Genomic DNA, 23,138 nt, shown 5'->3' on the forward strand with positions numbered 1-23,138 from the left:
ACCAAACCTTCAATGCTTTCAAATGTTCAAGTAATTAGAAATATAATTTTTAATTGAATACAGTGAAATAAGTCAGAAGGGAAAAGATAAATACTTGATGGCCTCATTTATATGTGGAATATAGAGAAACAAACAAAAGAAAAAGTCAAAATTAGCAGCTTATCATAGAACTGAGGCTTATTACAAAGAGTGGGAAGGGGGCAAGAGAGGGGCGCCATGCAGGGGAGGGGTGAACACAAGGGAATATGATGATGGTCCGTGAGTGATATGGTGCAGGAGAACTATGGGGACTATAACTATGTAAGAAAAAATAAATAAAGACATAATGTTATAGAAAAAATAAATAAAGACATAATGTTATAGGAATGTTTACATTTGCAAACCATAATTCTGGATTGTCTGACCACTGTGGAATGAAGTGCAACCTAACACCTTAATATTCTCATAAACCTGCTGATAGATGATAGATAGATAGAAGCATAGATACAGGTACATATTTTTAGCATTGCATCACCAACAGAACCTTCTAATATCAACAAAATCAGACTCATATCTCCAGGCTGGCTATAGAGATAAACAAAGAGACCAGTCACATCTGTAAAGTTTAATTCAAAAAGTATAAAAGTCTTGTCAGAAACAAGGTCCTCACCAAGTAGAGTAACAGATGAAGGAAACCCCAGAGAAATCTTTACTTGAAGCTAGTATATGTTTGTTTGAAGTCAACTTCTAAAATATTCATGCGTTTTGTCTCATGTAAGCTTTTAACTCTGAGTTCTTTTTTTCTCTCATTTGTAAAACTACTTAGCTCTTCTGTAGTTGCAAAAAAAAAGGGAGGCAGTTCACTGTAAACAACTCTCTGAGGAAGGGGTGGTGTGCGCTGGTGGGCAAGGGCATGTTTCTGTATGCATCTGTGTGATGTCACCTACTGGTTTATCTATCTTCTTTACCAAAACTGAAGATCACATGTTTAACTAATCAATCTATAGAAGATGGTATAATTTACTGCATAGGAGGTCAGCAGAGATTCAAAATTCTAATTTGGGAACAGAAGGAATCCAAATTTTATAGTGACATAAATTATTCTTAACCGAAGACACTTTGTATTCACTAGATGTATAAAAATATTTTTTAGGATTTTCCTAATCTGACTAAAGGCAAGAACTCCTGAGAGGAAAGATTTCTAAGTGTTCTGTCTCTGGAAGACTTTTGTTTGCCAGAAAAAAGACAGGAGATACTACATACATCTGTATAAACAAATCACATCACACATTTTCTTATTTCCTATTTTCTCCCTGAATATCCCATTCATTCTTGCCATAGAAGACTTCCCACCTATTCATTGAGACTTTGTTCCCTAAAATGGGTGTATAAACCCCTTCTGTAATTATTAAACAACCAATTTTTTGCACAATCATCCTGTTAAGCTTCTTTGTTAGCTTCACTACAAGACCTCAAATAGTAAAGAGAGGGAAATTGTTTGCATATATACATGTATTTGCATGTACCTATTCTATGTGTATGTGCATAAACTTTTGTATGTTTGTATGTACCTACATGCACACATACACATGCCCACCTCATATGAACAATGTGTGTCTCCCAAAGCCAGTAATGAATGGACACATGAGCTGCACTGAAAATACCACCTTCTTTTCTCCAACAAATCCCCACAGTTATTTAATACTGGACCTACCTATAGTGATATTCATTCCTTAAACATTCATGATTAAAAATTCAGGTAACTGAGCAACTATTTTTCTCATAATGATCTTTTTCATTGCTTCCTTGGTCTCTGTGTCTCTCACACTATATATCAGAAGATTCAGTACCGGAAGCAAAAGGGTATAAAATACAGACAGGAGTTTGGCTCTCTCTTGGGGGTAGCTAGAACTGGTTCCCAGGTAAGTAAATATCACCGTTCCATAGAAGAGCGTCACTACCGTTAGGTGAGAGGCACAGGTGGAGAAGGCTTTACATCTGCCTCCTATGGACTGTATCTTCAGGATAGTGACAAGGATTCCAAGATAGGAACTAATCACTATCAGAAAAGTAGTCACCGATGTCGTCCCAGAGAGGACAATAAATAAAACCTTACTGAATTGGGTGTTGGAACAGGAAAGCTGGAAGAGCAATGGAATATCACAGAAATAATGGTTAATGACATTGGGCCCACAGAAAGACAGACTGAGTAGGCTGCTCAGGTGGGTGAGTGAGCTGGCACAGCCTAGTAAGTAGGAAGCAGTGACCAGGTGGATGCAAAGCGCAGGGGTCATGAGCCTTCTGTAGTGAAGTGGGCGGCAAATGGCGACATAGCGATCATACGCCATTGCTGCCAGGAGGAAGCACTCGGTGGTTAGGAGCATGCTGACGAGGGAATACTGAAGGAGGCAACCGTGATAGGAGATGAACTTCTGCCCTACTATGTAGTTCACCAACATTTTAGGAATAAAGACCGAGGAATAACAGAAATCCAAGAAAGCCAACTGACTAAGGAAAAAGTACTTGGGGGAGTGGAGGTGGGCGCTAGCCAGAATTATTGCCATTATCCAAACGTTGCCCAGCACAGTCACCAGGTAGAGCAAGAGAAGCAGCACAAAAAGCACAGTGTTCAGTCCAGGGTTATCAGTCAGCCCCAGGAGGATGAATTCAGTTATCACACTGATATTTTTATCAGCCATTTATGTGGCTCCCCTTTGGCAGATCTGCAGGGAATGAGAAGAAAAAGAAAAGAACCACAGAGGACAGTGTCACTATATGATTTCCATCCACTAGCATCTATTTAGAAAATTGCATGGTTTCAATTATCAGTAATAATATCCCACAGTAAATAAGGTTCTCATAAGTATGAAAAATGAGCCTGATAAAAACTTTTGATAAATCTCTCACTGGAAGATATAAAATGGTATTAAGAACCACATAAAAATCCCTGGAGAAATTGAAATCCCCTTGGAGATCCTTAATGGGAATGTCTGTTTAACAGAGCGAGTCCAGGAGATAGATACTACATAACAGTAAATTCTAGATCCCAGAATACAGACGAAGGATCTCGTATTTTAAGAAAAAAATCCCTTAACCAAGAATTTAAAAACCGTCAATATTTTAAAGACTAAAAGTTTGAGACATCTAGCAAAATTATTCTCTATGACAATGTTACCCATGTTATATAATAAAACAACAACTATATGGATACTTTATATGTGTCAGACACTAAACCATAGATCAAGGAAGTCTGGAAAACACCAAGGAAGGTAAGGAGATGAAAACTACATTTAGGTATATCATGTTCTAGCTCAGGAAATCAAAGATAAAAATTGAAAGGCACTAGAGAAAAAGCTTTTAACTTAAAACATAAAACATACATTGAACTTTTTTAGAATATGTATATATATGTACATGTTTTACATATGTGAGTGGTATCTGTGTATAAACATTTACATATTTACATATGTACACATATGTGTGTATAATATCATTATGGATGAATTTATAGATTATCCAGGTAAGTGGAAAATGGCAATCAAAGGTATCTAGAATAGAGAATGAAAACAATTCAAACATTTTCTGTCATAATATGATACTCCTAATTTTATAAAAGTCACTTGTTTCAGTAAGTCATTCTTCACTACTCTTCAATTGAGAGTGATCATTTCTTACTCTGATTTTATAGCATTAATATACAATGGTTTGAATCAGTCCATAACAGATTTTTTTTCATTAAGAATGCCCAGAAACTTTATCAGTGTTATAATCGCTGTAGTCAAGAAATCTCAAATTTTATTCAAGGACAATCTATCCATTACATTTAGATCTGACTTTTTATCTAGGAAAAGTTAGATCATTACATTAAGTTTATTTTAGCTTTTATCAAATAATCCAAAACATTTGAAAAGTAAGATTCATATATTTATGAAACACTTGTTTTTTTTTTTCTTTAAAGAAAGCTTTCTTTTACTTTAGAACTTAAAGCAATATATAACACTCTGCTTTGTAAGCTAGCATTAAGAGAAAGACACAGGCCATGTCTCAGATTCATCTGACAATTGAAAATCTTTTCACAGAACATGTATGAATATGGTGTTTCACGATCTACACTTAGGGAATCACATTTCTCTGATATTGTAGAGTGATGAAAACATAGGCTTGTTTCTGCTCCTTATGATAAATGTGATGGAAACAGCTTAGCTACTGTAGAGCTTGCTAAAAATCAGCTTGGAATGTGTCTATTTTATTGAAATGCAAGGGGCTGAAAAGACTGACTAGTACTTTGTACTACATGATCCTGTGATTTCATGATTAACTCTTAATTTTCTACACTAATTATTAGTTGTATGTAAAAATCATCCTGAAGACAGAGATGTGAGATTAAATAAGAAAATGTGTGAAAATTGGCTGGCACCCAAAGTGAAACAAATAAAGAAAATAGAGACTGGCTTATCTGTTCCCATGCTGGACAAATATGCTTTGATAAAGTAATTTTTGTTTTTTTGCTCTTTTTTTGTTTAGTTTTGTTTAGTTAGTTGTGCCTTGATTGATTTTGTTTTTAAACAAATCAATTTGCTCTTATGCTGATGCATTTCTTCTTATTTCACAGATTTCATGTTTTTCTGTAATTTTTCTTTAATAAGTACTCATTTTCACTGGGCTGCCTTTCATGCTGCTATTCTTTTGCTGTAAAGCCAGTTATGAAAATAAACTAATCTTTGAGACAAAAATTAGCTCTGGTTCAATACACCCTTGCTCTTTTGCTCAGATTTAACAAAATTCAACAGTTTTTAATAATAAAGCTTAGATTTTAAAGGATTTCTCTAAATAAATTCCCTCGCACAATTTACAAAAATACATGTACATAGTTATTGAAACTTAAACACAGCTACCCAAAGAAATACAGAATAAACCCACTAATTATAACAAGAGAACCAATTGACTTAGTAATGGACTACTACTATTTTGCTTTTCTCGATTATTAAAAATAATTTGAGGCAGAGGTTTTATCTTCACATTCTTCTTCTTCACAGCATTTATAGAGTTGTTGTTTTTGAAAATCAAGCAAGGTATTTATAATACCTTGGTTAGAGCACATAAACGTACCACTTACCTGGCGTTGTAAGGAAGTTTGCCCCTTTCTCTCCCCTTCCTGACTTGTGTTTATATTTGGCTCAGAGTCTTTGGAGGATGGAATCCCCAGTGATTCTGTGAACATTAGTTTCATTTAAACAATTTCATTTTCCTGGGGAAAATCAGGCCCCAGCACTATTTTTCCAAAGTATAGCCGCTCAGTATTTGTCATTTTCATTTTTTTAGAGAAAAATGTTACATATGATTGTGTCTTACCTATAGGAAGCTGTACAAGGAAAACCTGAACTATTAAAAATGAACTCTGCCAGTGTTTATAATTATGGTTTACATAAATTAACTTCAATACCTATTATGTACAACATATACATTTTTTTCATTCTAAAGATGAAAATTCCATTTGCTGATGACCATGTGCTTCCATAAAGACGTCATTATTATAGTACATATGGGAAGTTACACATTTCATTGTAAGACAACACAATATTGTAACAATAATTAAATAAATGTCAGGGGTATGTGTGTTTTTCATACACTAGACTGTTTCCATGCATAATATCAGGGGTAATTTAACCAAGTAAGACACTAAGTTAAGTATCAGGTTTCAACATTTTTTGTCCCTACAGTGACTGAACATAAAAGGAAGTTTTAGAAATATTGAGTAGCCTGATACTTAGAGGACAAAATAAAAAAATATATGGGGAGGTCAGAGCAGGATGAAATGGGAGGCAAATGTGAAAAAGAGAGGAGGGCGATTGAGTCACTCAGACAGGTCTGGGGAACCAAACCAACAAACACAACTGCATAGAACAGCTGGAGAAAATTTGCAGTGATTTTTAAAATGGAGCAACAGTGAAAACTGACGAAGGCATAAGGAATATTACAATTAATTTTATTAACAAGAATATTTCTTTTTCTTTGTCAGTCAAATGTTAAGCAGGGTCCTTGTTTAAATTGTTTCTATTTATTAAATGCCTAGTATGTTCTAGGTATAACTATTATCTCTAGCCTTTATATGAGTTTACTTAATTAGATATTCTGATTCACATTTTAGGTGGCCCAGAATAACTAAAGAAATTGTCCAAGCTTGCCTTTTAAGCAGTAGTAGAGTAATGATTTAAAGTCATGGTTATCAGATCTTAAAGTCACTATTGCTGTCACTGATTATTCCATGCAGTCTTTAAATGTTGACAAGCTAAGGAGTAAACATAATGGTGATGGGACTTGAAAATACATTGCATGAAGAATAGTGAAGGGGCCTCCCTGGTGGCACAAGGGGTTAAGCACCACACTGTGAAGCCATTCTTAGCCTCTGAAGTATGAGTTTGATCCCTGGCCAGCCAGGGAGCTACCCACATGGTGCAGCAGACCTCTCCTGTCTCACCTGCTGCTCCACACAGCAGTGTATTTTCAGCCAGTCTGCCTGTTCTGTTCCCCTCTCTGTCTTTGCTGAATGTTCTCATCCCACCACCCCCACACCTCTGGCCTGTACCCCGGCTCTTGTATGCATAAATAAATAAATCTTAAAAAAAAAAAAAGAATAGGGAAAAGATAGGGAAATCCAATTTAAGAAAAATTATACTCAGGACAGGATTTAGCAAAAACTGAACATATGAGGAGCCTCAGAATGAAGAAAACATGCATTCTAAGACCTTCTAAGATCTTCTAAGACTAGTCCAGATACCCTCTAAGGAGAAAGATACATCTTGTTTAAGTGGAAATAAAAATCATTAATTAATTGGTAAAATCTAATCAGTGATGGGTTTATAGGGGAAGGGAGACACCATTAGTTAGTGTTTTCAGAAGATACTCTGTGTCAGATTAGGGTCCAGATAGGATTGACATATTGAGCCTTAGAAGTCCATAACCTGGATTTGGAATTTGTCCGCAGACCACATTTGACTTGAGGTAACTGCAAACTGGCACCAAAAGTGGGATCAAAGTAATCACCATGTGCTGACAACATAACACCAAATCTCCAATCCTAGAACACAGTTTTGTTGGCTCATAGGTCACTTAATAAGTGACAAGCATCACCATGGTGCCAGTGTCCACACAGCCAGGCCATATGATGCCCATGACTTATTTTCCTAGTGCAGTAGGTCAGTTTTTAAATTGCAAACCCCAAGGCAACCCTTATGGAATGCAAAGATGAATACATAATTAACAGAGATGTTCTGATGGCTAAAAGGAAAGTTTTGTAAAATAATCATTAACCAATTTCAATTATAATGTAAAGGGATTGGAGTTACACATTTCTATTCTTAAATTATTTTTCTGATATTTTACACAATTGATGTAATAGCATGCTGATCAGGTTCTCATTTACCTTCTTTTGACTAATTAAATTTGCCAGTTGAGAACATTTAGAATCTGTTTCACTCAGTTTCATTCAATTAGTCTATATATATATATATATATATATATATATATATATAGAGAGAGAGAGAGAGAGAGAGAGAGAGAGATAGATTTATATGAATATGGAAATAAAATATAATAGGTGGTTCATTTCCTAATGTGTAGCCTATAAATTGATTAACACCCTCCATTTTTCTCTGAAATCTAGATGAGGGAATTTTTTCCCCTCTTTTCAGCATCTCATTCCTGTTCACAGTGTAACATAGGAGCTATTTTGGAGAATGAGTTGAAGGCCAACACTAGGGAAAAAACAATTTTTCCATAAAATAACTTCCTTTCTAAATGTAGTGAACTATAGTGAACACATTTAATGAACTTTGTCTTGGGAAGTCAGTCCCTTCTTTTATAAGATATATTTAAGCAGTATTTATATAAAATTATAAATCATTTAATTCATTATTTTTCTGAGTTTCAGTGATCTTGCTAACATGCTCTGTGGTTCATAGTTTATAGGAATGATATTGAATGTTCTTGAACAATTATGAACCATATAACATTAGGCTTACTTATGATCACTATTCTTTTATCATTTATTTATTCTTCCAATTAAAACTTACATGCAAATGCATTTATAAGAATACCTCCTATGCATAAATGTCACTTATATGCAGCCTTAGGAAACCCAGTTTCAAGCAATATATTAAGTGATCTTGAAAAATCATGAAGGATTATAGAAAAGATATATGCTGTTTTTGGTGATATTGTTGGTATTATTGCTATGATTTCATTTGGAAAAGTGAACTTTCATTTTAATATCTCTCACAAATATCTAACATCTCAATTAGTTACCATTTCTTTTTCCCCCTCACATTCCAATTTGTTGCCTTCACAAATATTAGAGCCACTCATGTAATTTGGGCTGCCACTGAGAGGAAAAAAAAATAAACAACTCTAGCCTACTGTAGAAACATGAATTAATTTTTTATTTATAGTGGGGCACTTAGCGGTCTCATTGTGCTGCTTAGTCTAGTTGTCTTTAATTATTTCAGAACTTGAAATAAACTCCCATATAAATATAATTATCTTTGTAAATGAAGATATTATTTAGAATACAGTTTTACAGCAATTTAGAGAAAAGAGATCACTATTTCTGAGTTTGATTTTATTATTATGGACCTGTATATATGATTTGATTTGAAGGGAAACCATTGACTTCACACATTTTCCCTGCCTAGAATTCATAGCACAGATTTTTCTCTTGCGAAAATGTGGTGGAAACTGAGGCCAGGAATAAGGATGTGCTTTAGACTAATCACCATGAGTGGAATGGTAATCTAAAACTAAGTTCTCCTTCTGGCTATGTTTAATTTTTTTTATTTATTTTAAAGACAGTCTGGCTATAACGAATTCAGACTGATCTCAGGAACATGTTTCTGTCAGTTTTGTGAATACTGCAAGAATCCATAATTTTTGTTTTAAAAGTATTTCAATTTTTACTCATCTCAATAGAGATACCTAGTTAAGAGATATTTTATTTTTATGAATTAAATGTTTGTTTCTCTCTAATTTTGTGTGTTTGTATGTCTCTTTATCTACATGTATATATTGATTTCTATTCACATAGAGGAATGAAAATGTCACCAATTATCCAGAGACCACTAGCTTAGATTTTAGTATTGTTTTTAGATCAGTTTACAGGATAACCAGCTTCCTGCTCCATAGCATGTCATTCTTCTAAGATGTTTTTTCTTCTACTGTAAAATAACAATTTCCAATTACATAAACTCTAAGACTTCTCTGGTGCAAAGTCTTAATAAATGCATATAAACATCACACAATGTTGTGTACTATTTTGGGGCCCATCTATTATGAACGCAACAAGAAAAATATTTCATTTCTAAAGCCTTCTTCACTGCATCCTTCACTTCCTTGTTCCTTAAGCTGTAAATCAACGGGTTTAACATTGGAATCACCAGGGTATAAAACACAGATACCACCTTCTCTTGTTCTAGAGAATACTGGGAGCTTGGCTGAATATAACTAAAGCTGATAGAGTCATAGAATAAAGTCACTGCTGTCAGGTGGGAAGCACAGGTAGAGAAGGCTTTGTGTCTCCCCGCTGAGGAGCGGATCCTCAGGATAGCGGCGATGATGAAGACGTAGGAGACCATCACTATCAGGAAGGTGAGCATGGCAATAACGCCGGAGAAGATCAACAGCAGCAGCTCATTCATGGATGTGTCAGAACATGACAGCTTCAGCAGCGGGGGAAGGTCACAGAAGAAATGACTGATGACATTCGGGCCACAGAAAGACAGTTTCAGCAAACAAATTGTGTGGGTCAGTGAGTTGATTACGCCTCCTACACACGATCCAGCGACCAGGACAAAGCACACTATTTTAGTCATAGCTATAGTATAAAGTAAAGGGTTGGCAATGGCCATATAGCGGTCATAAGCCATTGCTGCCAGCAAGAAGCCCTCGGTAGTAAGAAGTGAGACAAAAAAGAAATACTGCACGATGCACGCAGAGAAAGAGATTGTCTCCCGTGCAACAAAGAAGTTCAGCAGCATTTTGGGTGCAAAGACTGAGGAGTAGCAGGCATCAACAAAGGATAGACAGCTAAGGAAGTGATACATGGGGGTTTGGAGTTTGGAGGTTATTTGGATCAGAAAGAGCATTCCTAGATTTCCCACCAAGGAAACAGCATAGATCAGCAGGAATAGCAGGAAGAGGACCACTTTCAGTTCAGCACTGTCTGTAAGTCCCAAAAGGACAAACTCAGTAACCAGTGTGAAATTACCTTCTGCCATGTGTTTTTTTCTTGCTACCTGTCAATGAAGAAAGATTGGAATCAGTTGAGAATTAGCTATTGCAAAATCAAGACTGTCTGGGATACCTAACAAGCTGTGTGACTTGAATTATTGATGTCTGTTCTCTGATTGTCTTGTCTATAAAAATAGAACATCTCTAGTTTCCTCCAACACTGTTTATTTGCCTATATCATAAGGAACTTCTGTGAGAACAGAAGATGCTAGGATCTTAGAATCCAGATGCAGTCAAAATAGTGATCTTAATGTGAAGAAAGAAACTAAAGTGAATTTCATTCTATAATGTGTTAAGAAAAGTCCAGTTAATAACAACATAGTAACTGAAGTTGGAAATTTAATTTGTGAGACCATCTAAGGCATCCTTTAAAGTATTCACTTTGTATTGAACGGCAGCTAATGTCAAAAATGTTGGAGTTGAAGTCTCCCTGGTGGCCTATGGGTTAAGTCTCAGTGCTATCACCACTAAGGCCTGAGTTTGATCCCTGGCCAGGGACCTGACCCACATGGCACAGCAGACCTCTCCTGTCTCGAGTGCTGCTCACCTCAGCAGTGTATTTCATTAAAGCCACCTGTTCTGCTCCCCACTCTGTCTCTGGTGAATCCTCTCACCCACCACACCTCTGGCCAACACCCCAGTTCTTCTACATAACAAATAAATAAATAAATCTTTAGGAGACAAAACAAAACTTGAGAATTTTAGCATTAGCCGGAGGCATTGGCTTCGGAGATATTGATGGGGAAGGGGGTGGAGAGCTCTTGGCTATAATTCACAACATGATGAGATAAACTTCTAATTTATTGGCCTTGAAAGACCCAATTGAAACACCTACTCAGGATAGAAAGGAGTTTATATATTTTTTCTGAGAAAAGGGAAAGTAAACCCATAAAATAATGCAAACCTAAAAATCATACAGATACTTCTTCACCATATTTGTTTCTATGAACAAGGAACACATTTCTTAGAAAATACAGTGTCTTTTCCACTTAATACACATTTGTTGATTCTTACTACATTTTGTCTGAAAAATTAACTATATTTTCCCACCTATATAAATATAGAACCAGAATAATGGCTTTTGTAGTTTCATCATTCTTTCTTTTGAAAGATAATATTTCTTGTATATAACAGGTAAAACTAAGAAAAAAAAAAAACAACACTGCAAGATTGTTGAAGTAGTAAGAAATGGAAATAATAATGGTAGGTCTAGAGTCTTTACAGTTTCAGATGAATTATCTCCATGGGGGTATGTAGCTGTGACTTTGCTGCCAATTCATCCTTTAGGAAAGCATATTCCAAATATTTCAAATGAAATTAAAACATTTTTTTCCAGGCCTCCCTGGCTGCACAAGGGGTTCAACCTCAGTACTATGAAGCTATCTATCAGCAGCCACTGCAGCACCTCTGGCCTACACTGCAGCTCTTGTATGCATAATAAAAATAAAACAAAACTTTTTAAAAAAGAAATAAAACAGTGTTTTTTAATTATTCCAGTAGAAGTTGCAAAAACAGTATTGATGTTAATATAGAAAAATATATTTAAATATAGAATAAGGGGTTGAAAAAATAAACATGATACAAATTCCTACCACCCTTGCAAATCTAAAATGTTTTCAGATTAAGGTGTGATCATCCTTTGATTTTTCTTCAGCATCTTCTTGTTTAGTATTTTTAAATGATTTTCAATATTTTGTATATGGAATATCTAAATAAGTGAATTTGACCTCCCAATGGAAGGAAAAATGTTTAACACCTCAGCTTATTTAGAAGCCACATCACCACCCTTCCATAGTTTACATCTCTATGTTCTCCCTAAAACCAAAATACAGAAAATAATTACATTTATGTGATGTCTAGTGGTACCTCAATTAGGTAAATAACAATAGTTACAGATAGAAAAATTGAAATTCAAACTTATCCTTTACTAAATGAGAACCAAAGTTACAGTCTCCAAGATGTGAAAGCTAGAGCAAGCTGATCAAAAAGCAGTGATGTCAGAAGACACATTTAGATAAAGATTCAATTGGTATTTACCTGAGTTCAAGTGGGAATAGAGTCCCTGGAGCTTAGTTCATCAGAAGAATATAATAAACATAGTAAAAATTTCTCTGTTCCTTGAGGGATTTAGGAAACTCTTAAGAATTTAATGGCTCCCTTAGGCATTTATTTTTTTCAATGTAGTTATAAATGAAATGTGGGACAATTGTTGGGAAAAACAGAATGTATGATCTCTGAAAAAAAAAATGCAGAGAAATTGATATGACACCTTTTGGGTATATTAGCAAGGGAAGTCTTCTAGAAGAACACATTATACCTGAGCCTACTCAGTTATCAGAAAACACACACACATGCACACAAACAGCCAAACCGTCAGGTTTTAGGATAGTAGAGCAAGACATGATAAAACTTATATTCATTTGTAGAAATATTATTTTCTTATCTTTCTGTAAATATGAGTTATGAGGATTTTGCCCATTTGCTTTTAAAATATTTATTCTACCCATTTTCTGTTATTTTTCCGGGGCATTAATGTCCTACCTTTCATTGCATCACATGTCTCCCATGCTCTTATTTTCTCTCTCTCGTTGATTAACTCAGATCATTTATGTTGGGGAGTGTGTGTGTGTGTGTGTTTATCAATCCTGTCTTCTGCTTTGTCTGATATACCCTTAAATTCTTCCTGTGAATTCTAATTTTCTGATTTATGTTTTTTTTAATTTTAGAATTCAAAAAAAGCTAATTCAAAAAAAGCTTTTTGAACAGTTTTATCGAGATACAATTGACATGCCAGCAACCTGCACACATTTAATGTAAACTTTGATGCACTTAAACATATGCATGCACCTATGAATGCATCACCAAGATCAAGGCAACAGACAAGTCCATCAGCTCTGTTTCCTTATGCTTCTCTGCTTTCTTGTAGTCATAGAAACATTTAACATAACATCTACTCTCTTAAATTTTTAAGTGCACAATATAAATTCCAACTATGTTTTATAGCAGATCTCTAGAACTTTCCTCCTGCATCACTAAAACTTTGTATCCATTAATAACAGTTCTCTTTCCCCCCTCCCACTGAAGAGCTAGGTATCTGCATTCCTTTATCCACGGTGGCATTATTTATGATAGTCAAGCCATAAAAACAATGCAAATGCCCATCATCCAATGAATGACTAAGGAAAACATGATATATTCAGCTTTTAAAATGAAGGGAATCCTGACCTTTGTATTAGCATGAATTAATCTGGAGGACATTATACTAAAAATATTTCATGATTCCACTTTTATTTGGTATTTAAAATAGCAAACTCAAAAGCAGAGAACAGAATGTTTCGGATTATTTCTTTAGTGAAATATTTCATCTTAGATTTTTTCTTTTTCTTTATTTTATTAAGCTAATTGTAGTATTTTTAAATCATTTTTAAAATTCCAACATGTAGTCTTCTTCTTTTTTATTTACTTTCTTACATCTACAATGATATAAAGAGAGAGAAACTGGTTATGGCAATTCAATTGTTTATTAGGTTGGTTATACCTCAGTTATTTCCTGACTTGTCTCTGTCTCAGGAATGTCAAATTTTCATATTAATCAAAAGGTGGGGATCACTTCCCCTCTCTGCTCTAGCCCCTAAATACTGCAGAAAATTCACTTTTAATTCTTGGGAGGAGTGAACTTAACCTCCTGCCCTATACAACTTCAAAGTGCAACCAGTATCTTGGGGGGCTGCTGACTGTTATTTGATGCAGGCTTCTGCCTCTGGTGGAGATTATTTACCCAGCGCTTACAGACTGAGAACAGTTGTACTCTCTGAATCTCCAGAGTCTGAATCACCTTGTGCTTCAGAAACTTCCAGTCTTGGGGCCTCCCCTGGTGGCACAGCAGTTGAGCGCTAGGCTGCAAATCTGCCCCCCTTCCCCCCCACCCCCGCAGCCTCTGCAGGGCAGGTTCGATCCCCAGCCACCGGCAAGGGTCCCACATGGCACGACAGACTTCTGCCACACCTGCTGCTCCCCTCAGCAGTGTATTTCGTCAGTCTGTCTGTTCTGTTCCCCACTCTGCTCTGGTGAATCCTCTCACCCTCCTGCACTTCTGACTGTACCCAGTGCTTGTATAAATAAATAAATAAATCTTAAAAAAAAAAGAAAGAAACCGCTAGTCTTCTGTGCATGACTTATGGCAGGATCAAAATCTGATTAATATTTTGATGCATTTGTTGCTAATTCTTCCTCCCAAGAACAGCAAGAACACAGCTCAATCTGTCTCTGTGACTCAGACCAGTTTCTGACAATCCTCATCCTCCCTCCTCACCCCATCCATTTCCTGTGCAGAGAAACAAGCTCCTGTGTGACTAGATTTATCTTGCCACCCTATATGGCTGTTTAAGGATCAACTGCTTTTCTGTTTTCAGAGCAATCACAGGACAAGGGGTCAGAACCAGTAGCCCTCTTGATGATTCACAATCTTCAATCTTTTTTCTGTTTGAAGCACCACTAAAAGTTCCCCTCTGAATAAAATGGCTACCAGGGCTAGAGGTGGAGGGGATATGACTGATACTGCTGAAGGGTCCAAACTTGCAATGAGTAGTGATAAAAGCCTTAACAATATGCACAGTATTAAACCCTTAACAATATGCACAGTATAAAGAATATAGACAATGACATTGTACTATAATTACAAAATGTGGTCATCATTGCTACAATAACAATCATATTATAGTATCTAAATGCATCAAGGTAACATGTTGTACACCTTAAATTTATGCAATGTCACATGTCAAATTCACTCAATATAAAAAAAAATCTCTGCTTTTCAAAAGTTCTCCACTTAAATTTATCCATGTTTCTGTTTGTGTATCTTCTTCATCATCATTATTATCATCACCATCTATTGTCTATCTGTCCCTCTGTCGATTTATTTGGTCTCCAGGCTGCTTAGGCCCAGAGTCTGGCTAACTCCCCTAAGAGGAAATACAACCATTGCAGTGAAACCTGAAAGCATTTGTCTTTAGATCTCTTGGTTCCCCTGAACCTTTGCAGAACCCTCCAAGTGTGCCCACCTTTATTTTCAAGTGTATCCTGAGTCAGTGAGTTAAAGAGTCAGCTCACATCTTCAGTTTATACCTCTCTGAATTCTAAGACAGTCCGGTTCTCTTTAACTTAGCAGCTACTAACACTTTTCCTCAAGGAATAGCACCAGTGTCTTTTCGAGCCTTTTTGTTATTTTTACACAAATGCTGTTTTGATCACAAACTTCTCCATCCATACAGAAGTAAAAGTCTTCTTGTCATTTTATAAGCACTTTTCCTCATGATTTCCTTTTTATTTTGAAACATTTCAAACTTGTAGAAGAGGTTCAACAAATAAATTTGCTGGAATATTCAAACCATATTTTCATGGATACCCCTTATAAATACCAATTGGAATTGATACATTTATCACTCTCTCAACCTCTTTATATAGAATACATAATATATAACAATATGTAATATAAACATATAATATATTCCACTTAGACATATATTTTTATAATAGCAATATATTATTTGATAATATCCAGTACAGATGTAAGTTTTCCAAAAGCTTGTAATCTGATATTAGATAATGCATTCATCTTCTTACAATATCCTGAAAACTGTTCAGTATGCAGTGTGCTATAACAAAAATTATATTTTACAATTTCTTGACTGACATTATTTATATGTTTGAGATCCTTGACCTTGAAATATCCTTGAATTTTTCATATTTTTCTATAGTGGAGGATTTCAGTTTTTCACAAATACTGAAATCATATTAAATTCTGTAGTTACATCTCATGGTATCAACATCTACATTTCTATATCTATGTATCCATCATTCAGCTGTCCAGTGAATCTACCTATCTTTCTATGAAACTTTGAAGTGGAATGGTCATTTCTTTTTATGATTGAAAATACTGGATTAGCAAAATTAAGTATCTTGTTCACTATTACAGAATTAGTACACAGCATCCTTCGATGTATATTGAGAATTTTGTTTGATCCTGTAATATTGTCAACTTGTAAATGTATATGTGCTTGAAATATATCTCTCTCTAGCCATCCATCCATCCATCCATTCATCCATCTCTTGTATGTTCTCCAAAGCATGTTTATCTTCTGCTTGTCTATAAAGAAACCCTGGCAGTCAACTTTGCCTCCTCTCTTTCCCTCACTTCTTGCCAGGTCTATTATCAAAATACATCTTGTGTCTGTGTGTCTCACAAGTTTCACTATCATGGCTCTGGTCTAACATATACCATTAAATCTTAGCTGTACTGTTGTGCAGTCTCCTGCCTAGACTTCTGTCTTTCACTCTTGCCATTTTATGGTCCAGTTACCATCAATCCAGTAGCCAAAACGAGCTTTCCCAGATGTAAGTTGGACCATGTCACTCCTCTGCATGACTCCAACCTCCATATGCCTTCATTTCGCTTCACTCAAATGCAAAGTCCTGCAAGCACCTTCCATAATCTGCTCCTTTTCTCCCCTCTGACAACATCTATTTTCTTTATCACTCTTTCACTCTTTGTTCCAGTTCTGATCTTTTTGTTGTTTTTCTTTAACAATATAGGGAATATCCTACCTTTTTGGCTATACATTTGACTATATCTTGTCTCAGAAAGCTCTTCCTCCAGGGGCCTCTCCCGTGGTGCAGGGGTTAAAGACACAGTGCTATCAAACTGTCACCAGCCACTGCCTCATGAGTTCAATCTCCTGCCAGGGGGCTAACCCACATGGCACAGCAGACCTCTGCTGACTCACCCACTGCTCCCCTCAGCAGTGTATTTCTTTTTTTTTAATTAATTAATTTATTTATACAAGCACTGGGTACAGTCAGAAGTGCAGAAGGGTGAGAGAATTCACCAGAGCCAGAGGGGAGAGCAGAGAAGGCAGACTGGCAAAGTACACTGCTGAGGGGAGCAGCCGGCGGCAGGAGAGGTCTGCGCTCCATGTGGGACCCTTGCCGAACCAGCGCTGCAGAAGCTGTGGGCAGCTTCGCAACTCAGAACTCAACCGCTTGTGCCACCAGGGGAGGCCCAAACCCTCAGCAGTGTATTTCAATTGGTCCACCTGTTCTGCTCCCCATTCTGTGTCTGGTAAATCCTCTCACCTCCCCACACCTCTGGCCTACACCCCAGTTCTTGTATGCATTAATAAATAAATCTTTTTTTAAAATAAAAAAAAGATATCTCTTCCTTCAAAAATCTAAATGACAAGTAGATTCTTAGAGTTCAAGGTTCTCCTTACCAAATTATCATACAGTTTCAAAATCTTCAGTCATGTAAATATTTTCTTCTCAAAAGAAATCTAACCATTTATCAAACCATGATGAAGATTTTCATATACCAGCTTTTAACTATGTTTCTTTTTATATATTCCTTAGCCTCAGAATAATTTTTCTTTATGGTTTCAGAATGATTTTTCCACCATTTTCTTTTTAATTTCTAATATGTTGATTATACTGGAATCATAGAAATTTTCTTAAAGTCTACTTTTTTCTTCACTTAGACTTTTACTTATTACCTATTGAGAGAGTCTTAATCCAATTTATTCAGTCATTAAAGGGCCTTATTATGTATGATACTAAATAAGATGACTTCCTTATTTGCTTTTGCTTTTGTTTAAATATCCCATGTGTCAATTCATTTTTTATCTTGAAATACTTCTCCCTACTTACCATGTTTTTTCCAAAACTAATCTTAAATTATTTGTATTTTTATCTCCCAGAGTAACTGACATAATAAAGGAACACAATATAAATATGTAGAATTAATAAACTATATCTAATGAGAGCTATTTTTTCTACCCATTTATTCTAAGATATCATTAAGACATGCAATTTAAATATGAAGGGGAAACATATGGTTTAACATGTGATGCCCATTTTAGAATAAAAAATAATGGTAGTACCTAAAGAAATCAAACCAAGACACCATTTTGATTTTTCTTTCAGATAGCAAAGCATTTGATAATGCATATTGTTGGAGCACACTTTTGATTGAGTCGGTATCAGATTCTTCTAAACCCAAGGTGAGTTATTTTAGAATTTGTATGAGAATTTGTTATAAAACAAAAGTATAAATTCTTGAGAGAATGAAAATTAACCTACACAACAGTGAAATAGAGTAATTTTCAATATTCAGATTGAACTTAAGACTCAAGTCTCAAATTTCACGAGAGTATCTTGATCATGGTTTTGTTTGTGATTGTATATGTGATACAATTTTAAAGAATATATTTTCAGGTTGACGTTAACAAAACCCTAGATATATTGAATCAAGTTGGGGTTCTCTTCCGCAATATTGATCGTTTTGCTGCATCTTTCACGTCCTTATTCCTCAAGCTATAAATCAGTGGATTTAGCATGGGGATCACCAATGTATAAAATACAGCAGAGACCTTCTCTTGTTCCAAAGAATACTGAGAACTTGGCTGGATGTAACTAAAGGTCACAGACCCATAAAATAAGGTCACAGCAGTCAGGTGGGAGGCACAGGTAGAGAAGGCTTTGCGCCTCCCCTCGGCTGAGCGGATTCTCTGGATGGCAATGATGATGCGGACATACGAGACCATGATGATAATAAAAGTGAACATTGCAATGACCCCAGAGAATATTAAAAGCAGCATTTCATTCCTATGGGCATCAGAACAAGAAAGCCTCAGAAGTGGGGGAACGTCGCAGAAATAGTGATTTACAACATTAGGACCACAGAAGTCTAGTCTGAGCAGACCTATAGTGTGTGTCAGTGAGTTAATGAGGCCACCCAAGTAAGATGCAAGGACCATCTGAATACACACCCTTTGGGTCATTATGACTGTGTACAGTAAGGGATTAGCTATGGCCACAAAACGATCATAAGCCATCATAGACAGGAGGATGCCTTCTGTGGTTACATACACTGCAAAAAAGAAACTCTGTAGAACACAGCCATAAAAAGTGCTGGCCTTGTGTTTTGATAAGAAGTTGACCAACATCTTAGGAGCAAAGACAGTAGAGTAACAAATATCACAAAAAGAGAGGTTGCTGAGGAAGAAGTACATTGGAGTATGAAGTTGGGTATTTAACCAGATCAAGATAATCATCCCCCAATTACCTACCAGTGTGATGGAATAAATGAAGGAGAAAAGCAAAAAGAGGGGGACTTGCAAATTAGGATTTTCAGTTAAACCTACCAGAAGGAATTCCTTCACACCTGTATGATTCCAGCCAGCCATGTAGTCAGGTTTATATGGTTCTTTAGTTGCAGAAAAGATGTTATCACTCAGATGAAAAAAATATTGATTTCCTTCATGATCCAGAATCCATAGTAGTACAGACAATTTAAATTTAGTCTGCAATCGAAGGAAAGAAAGAAGTTAATTGCAACAGTAAATCACATATGTACTAGACAAAACAGATGTAGTGACTCAAACTTTTGGATCTGGAGATTATGTTATTCCCTGCTTCTCAGTTTGCACATTACAAAAATTGGGATAAGGAAGTTCTCATTGATGAAGAAATTAGTTTTTATACTCATATTCATACCAAGATATGCTTCACACCAAACCTGACATACATAAGTCCTCTGTTTGTTTGAAATTCAAGGAATAATTTCATGCTAGGAATTATTTCATTAAACTGTGATTAACCTGTTTGTATTTTTCACATACAGTTAACCCATTATTCTGACTTGCAAAACTCCCCATCCTTTCTAAATCTCAAATATCATAATTAATCTTATTTTTGGCCTTACCACTACTTCAATTCCCCACTTAGAAGATCAATGACCATGTCCTCCAAGAGAGTTGACTTGGGAGAAAAAGGTAGAACTGCCTTAAGTTTAATAATAAGGAAAAATGTTCTCTTACACTGTTGGTGGGGGTGTTAATTGGCCCAGTTCTTATGAAAAAAAAAAGTCTGGAGATTTCTCAGAATATTAAAAAGAAATTTACCACATGATCCATCAATTTCAATCCTAGGCATTTACCTGAAGAATGCAAAACCACTAATTCAAGGGATATATGCACTCCTATATTCACTGCAACATTATTTGCAATGGCCAAGTTTTGGGAACAAATTAAATCTCCAAAGACAGACAAATGATCTAAGAAGATGTGGTGTAAATATACAATGGAATACTACTCAGTTATAAAAAATGATAAAGTATTGGCATTTGTGACAACATGGGTGGGAATGGAGGCTATTATGCTTAGTGAAATAAATCAGAAGGAAAATGACAAATACCAGATACTTTTGCTTTAATGAATCAGATAAAACCAAATCAATAACAGACCTTGGAAATATAATTAGAATTGAGGCTACTAAAGTGGAAGGGTGGAAAGAAAAGTGAGGAGGGGATATATTGGGTTATGATGGAGGGCTACAGTGCCTTGGTGGTGTGTGTGATGTGGTAACATACACCTGAACATTAGGACCCTATACTTCAAAATCATATACAATGTTGTAAACCAGTGTTGTTGTAATAAAAAAAAGATTAAAAATTGCTGTGCAATTTAATTAGAAAAAGTTTCCCTTTTTCATCTTTATATATAAAATTTCACCTTTACTTTTTTTCCTGATGGTGCAAGGGGTTAACTCTCAGCATTATGAAGCTATTGGCAGCCACTGCCGCAAGTTTGATCCTCAGCTGGCCAGGGAGAAAATCACATGGTGCAGCAGACCTCTCCCGCCTCTCTCACTGCTCCCCTTAGCAGTGTATTTCAATAGAGCTGCCTGCTCTACTTCCTACTCTGTCTCTGGTGAATCTTCTCACCCCCAGCACCTCTGGCTTGCACCCCAGTTCTTGTATGCATGAATAAATAAATCTTTTTAAAAATCAGCATTAAAGTGACAAAAGCAAAAACCCCATGGAAAATTTGGTGTGAGTTAGCAAAAATTATAACTATTGGATATGTCCTTTAAAAAATGTAGACTGCTGCTTGATTTTACTTGTTTTTTGACATGACTTAGTACTAATTCAATAATTTTATGGTTAAGTAATAAATTTGTTCACACATGTATGTTTTCATACATTCACTATATATAACATACTATTCAGTATCAAGAAGTATTTATTTGCTAAAGGTGATTTAGTGCTAAGAAAAATGTGCTTCCAAGCATCTCACATTTTATTAGGAAACTATTTTAAAGTAAACTTACATAGATATATTTCCCACAATGATGATAAATTCTATGACAAAAGTAAAGAAGAGGATGTTAAATAGAAAGAAATGGTAAGTACACCATTAAGTTGTGTACTAGTTTCCTTTTGCTATTATAACATATTACTAAAAATGTGTGGCTTTGAACAGCAAACATGACTTTTATGCAAGACACTGTGTGAGGTGTTAATGACCTAAAGAAAGATATATGAGCTGTGTTCTCATGGAACTTGACAAGAATCATGGTAAGTATTGGTTATAATTTGGGGACGTTTCAATATAGAAAGCAAAACCTTTATTCTATAAGTATAGCTTCATCCCTCACTGATGAAGGGTATAGATTAGGTCGTGTCTAAATTTTAATCAGTGACTTGATTAGCAAAATGAATATAAATTTTATTATTTCCTAGGAAAACAGAATAATTCAACAGAATAATTCAATAATTCAAGTAGCAAGAATATGTTTTCTGTTGTTAATAAAATCAGATTGTAAAATATAGAACAACAGTTTTATAATCTGAAAATAAACTCAAATTCTTAAAAAAAAAAAAAAACAAAACTTTAGGAATCAAGGGACAATTGCTCATGTTTCTTTTTGGCAACCTTTTTTTTTGTTTGTAGGGCTGCTTAGTATAATGGAAGCATCACATCACTAAAGTTTATTAGACCAGAGATGACCTTTCTTCCCAACAGAGCTCTGTCCCTGATTTATTAGATATAAATCCTATCTGAAAACAAAACAAAACTAAACAAAACAAAAAAAAAAAAACAGAGGAACAAATACTTTAGAGTTTCTATAATTCGCCAATTTATCATTAAAAAAGGACAAGACAAATGGCAGTGGAGTAGCAACTTCCAGCTAGTATGTCTCAACACTGGGACACAAAAAGTGTGTAGAGAAGGGGAGAAAGGAATGGAAAAACCAAGTGTGACTCCAGTAAGATTACACTGAGTTTTCTAGCAAGAGCTTTATCATGATAGAAAACTGTAAATAAGGTGTTACATAGGGTCCAGGATGATCAGCTTTCTTACTGATAGAATTATAAGTAGAGCATAGCTGCTTCCTGTTTCTAAGTGCAGAGTTTTTGCTACCACTCCGGAATATCTTCCTGATAAAACAAGGGGCTGCTTTAGAATACTAATAAGTGTAATAATAGTATTTATTAGAATACTAATAAATAAATACTAATTATTTTTGGAAAATAAACAGTGGAAATAATATTTTAATAATCTAATGTTTTGCTCTCATTGTCTAAATTTTCAGATCAATGTCTTGAAATGTCAGGACAAAACATAAGAATTTATTTTAAAAATATGAAATTCTTTCACAGTCATTCCTTTTGAAAATAATCAATCATCAGCAATCAAGGGAAAAGTTGGGGATAAGGATATTTGTGAGAGAAATCACAAAGCTCAGAGCCTTTTTCATTATAATTAAAAAAGGTCCATAGGTAAATTCCTACCAGAGAGGTAATGGTTTTCAAAATAAGGACACTCCATACTGTATACAAATAGCTATTAACCAAAACTGAATTATTTTGCTATGTGCTTTCATAGAGCTTTGCTCAATATGATTACATTAACACAATATTTGAGTGAACTAATTATAAACTAAGTACATATTTTTTCATGTATTCTTTATATCATAGAATATTATGCACAAGTACCTATATAACAGATGAACTGCTATATGAAATGTATGTGATCTATAAGCTC

The 23,138-nt window shown here is 35.3% G+C and overlaps 3 protein-coding genes across 3 annotated transcripts; all 3 read right to left on the reverse strand.

The window, feature by feature from the left end:
* Window positions 1–1,712: 1,712 nt before the first annotated feature.
* LOC119254250 (olfactory receptor 1052-like) lies at window positions 1,713–2,678 on the reverse strand. Its single transcript, XM_037521365.1, has one exon. The coding sequence runs from the start codon at window positions 2,676–2,678 to the stop codon at window positions 1,713–1,715; it is 966 nt and encodes a 321-aa protein (XP_037377262.1).
* A 6,603-nt stretch (window positions 2,679–9,281) lies between these two features.
* On the reverse strand, window positions 9,282–10,247 carry LOC119254251 (olfactory receptor 1052-like). The gene has a single exon (XM_037521366.1). The coding sequence runs from the start codon at window positions 10,245–10,247 to the stop codon at window positions 9,282–9,284; it is 966 nt and encodes a 321-aa protein (XP_037377263.1).
* An 8,310-nt stretch (window positions 10,248–18,557) lies between these two features.
* Window positions 18,558–19,496, reverse strand: LOC119254420 (olfactory receptor 1052-like). The gene has a single exon (XM_037521519.1). It carries the CDS (start codon window positions 19,494–19,496, stop codon window positions 18,558–18,560), a length of 939 nt encoding a protein of 312 aa, XP_037377416.1.
* Window positions 19,497–23,138: the final 3,642 nt, after the last annotated feature.

Source organism: Talpa occidentalis, unplaced genomic scaffold (assembly GCF_014898055.3).
Source record: "Talpa occidentalis isolate TD23 unplaced genomic scaffold, MPIMG_talOcc4v2.1 talOcc4.3, whole genome shotgun sequence".
NCBI lineage: Eukaryota > Metazoa > Chordata > Mammalia > Eulipotyphla > Talpidae > Talpa > Talpa occidentalis.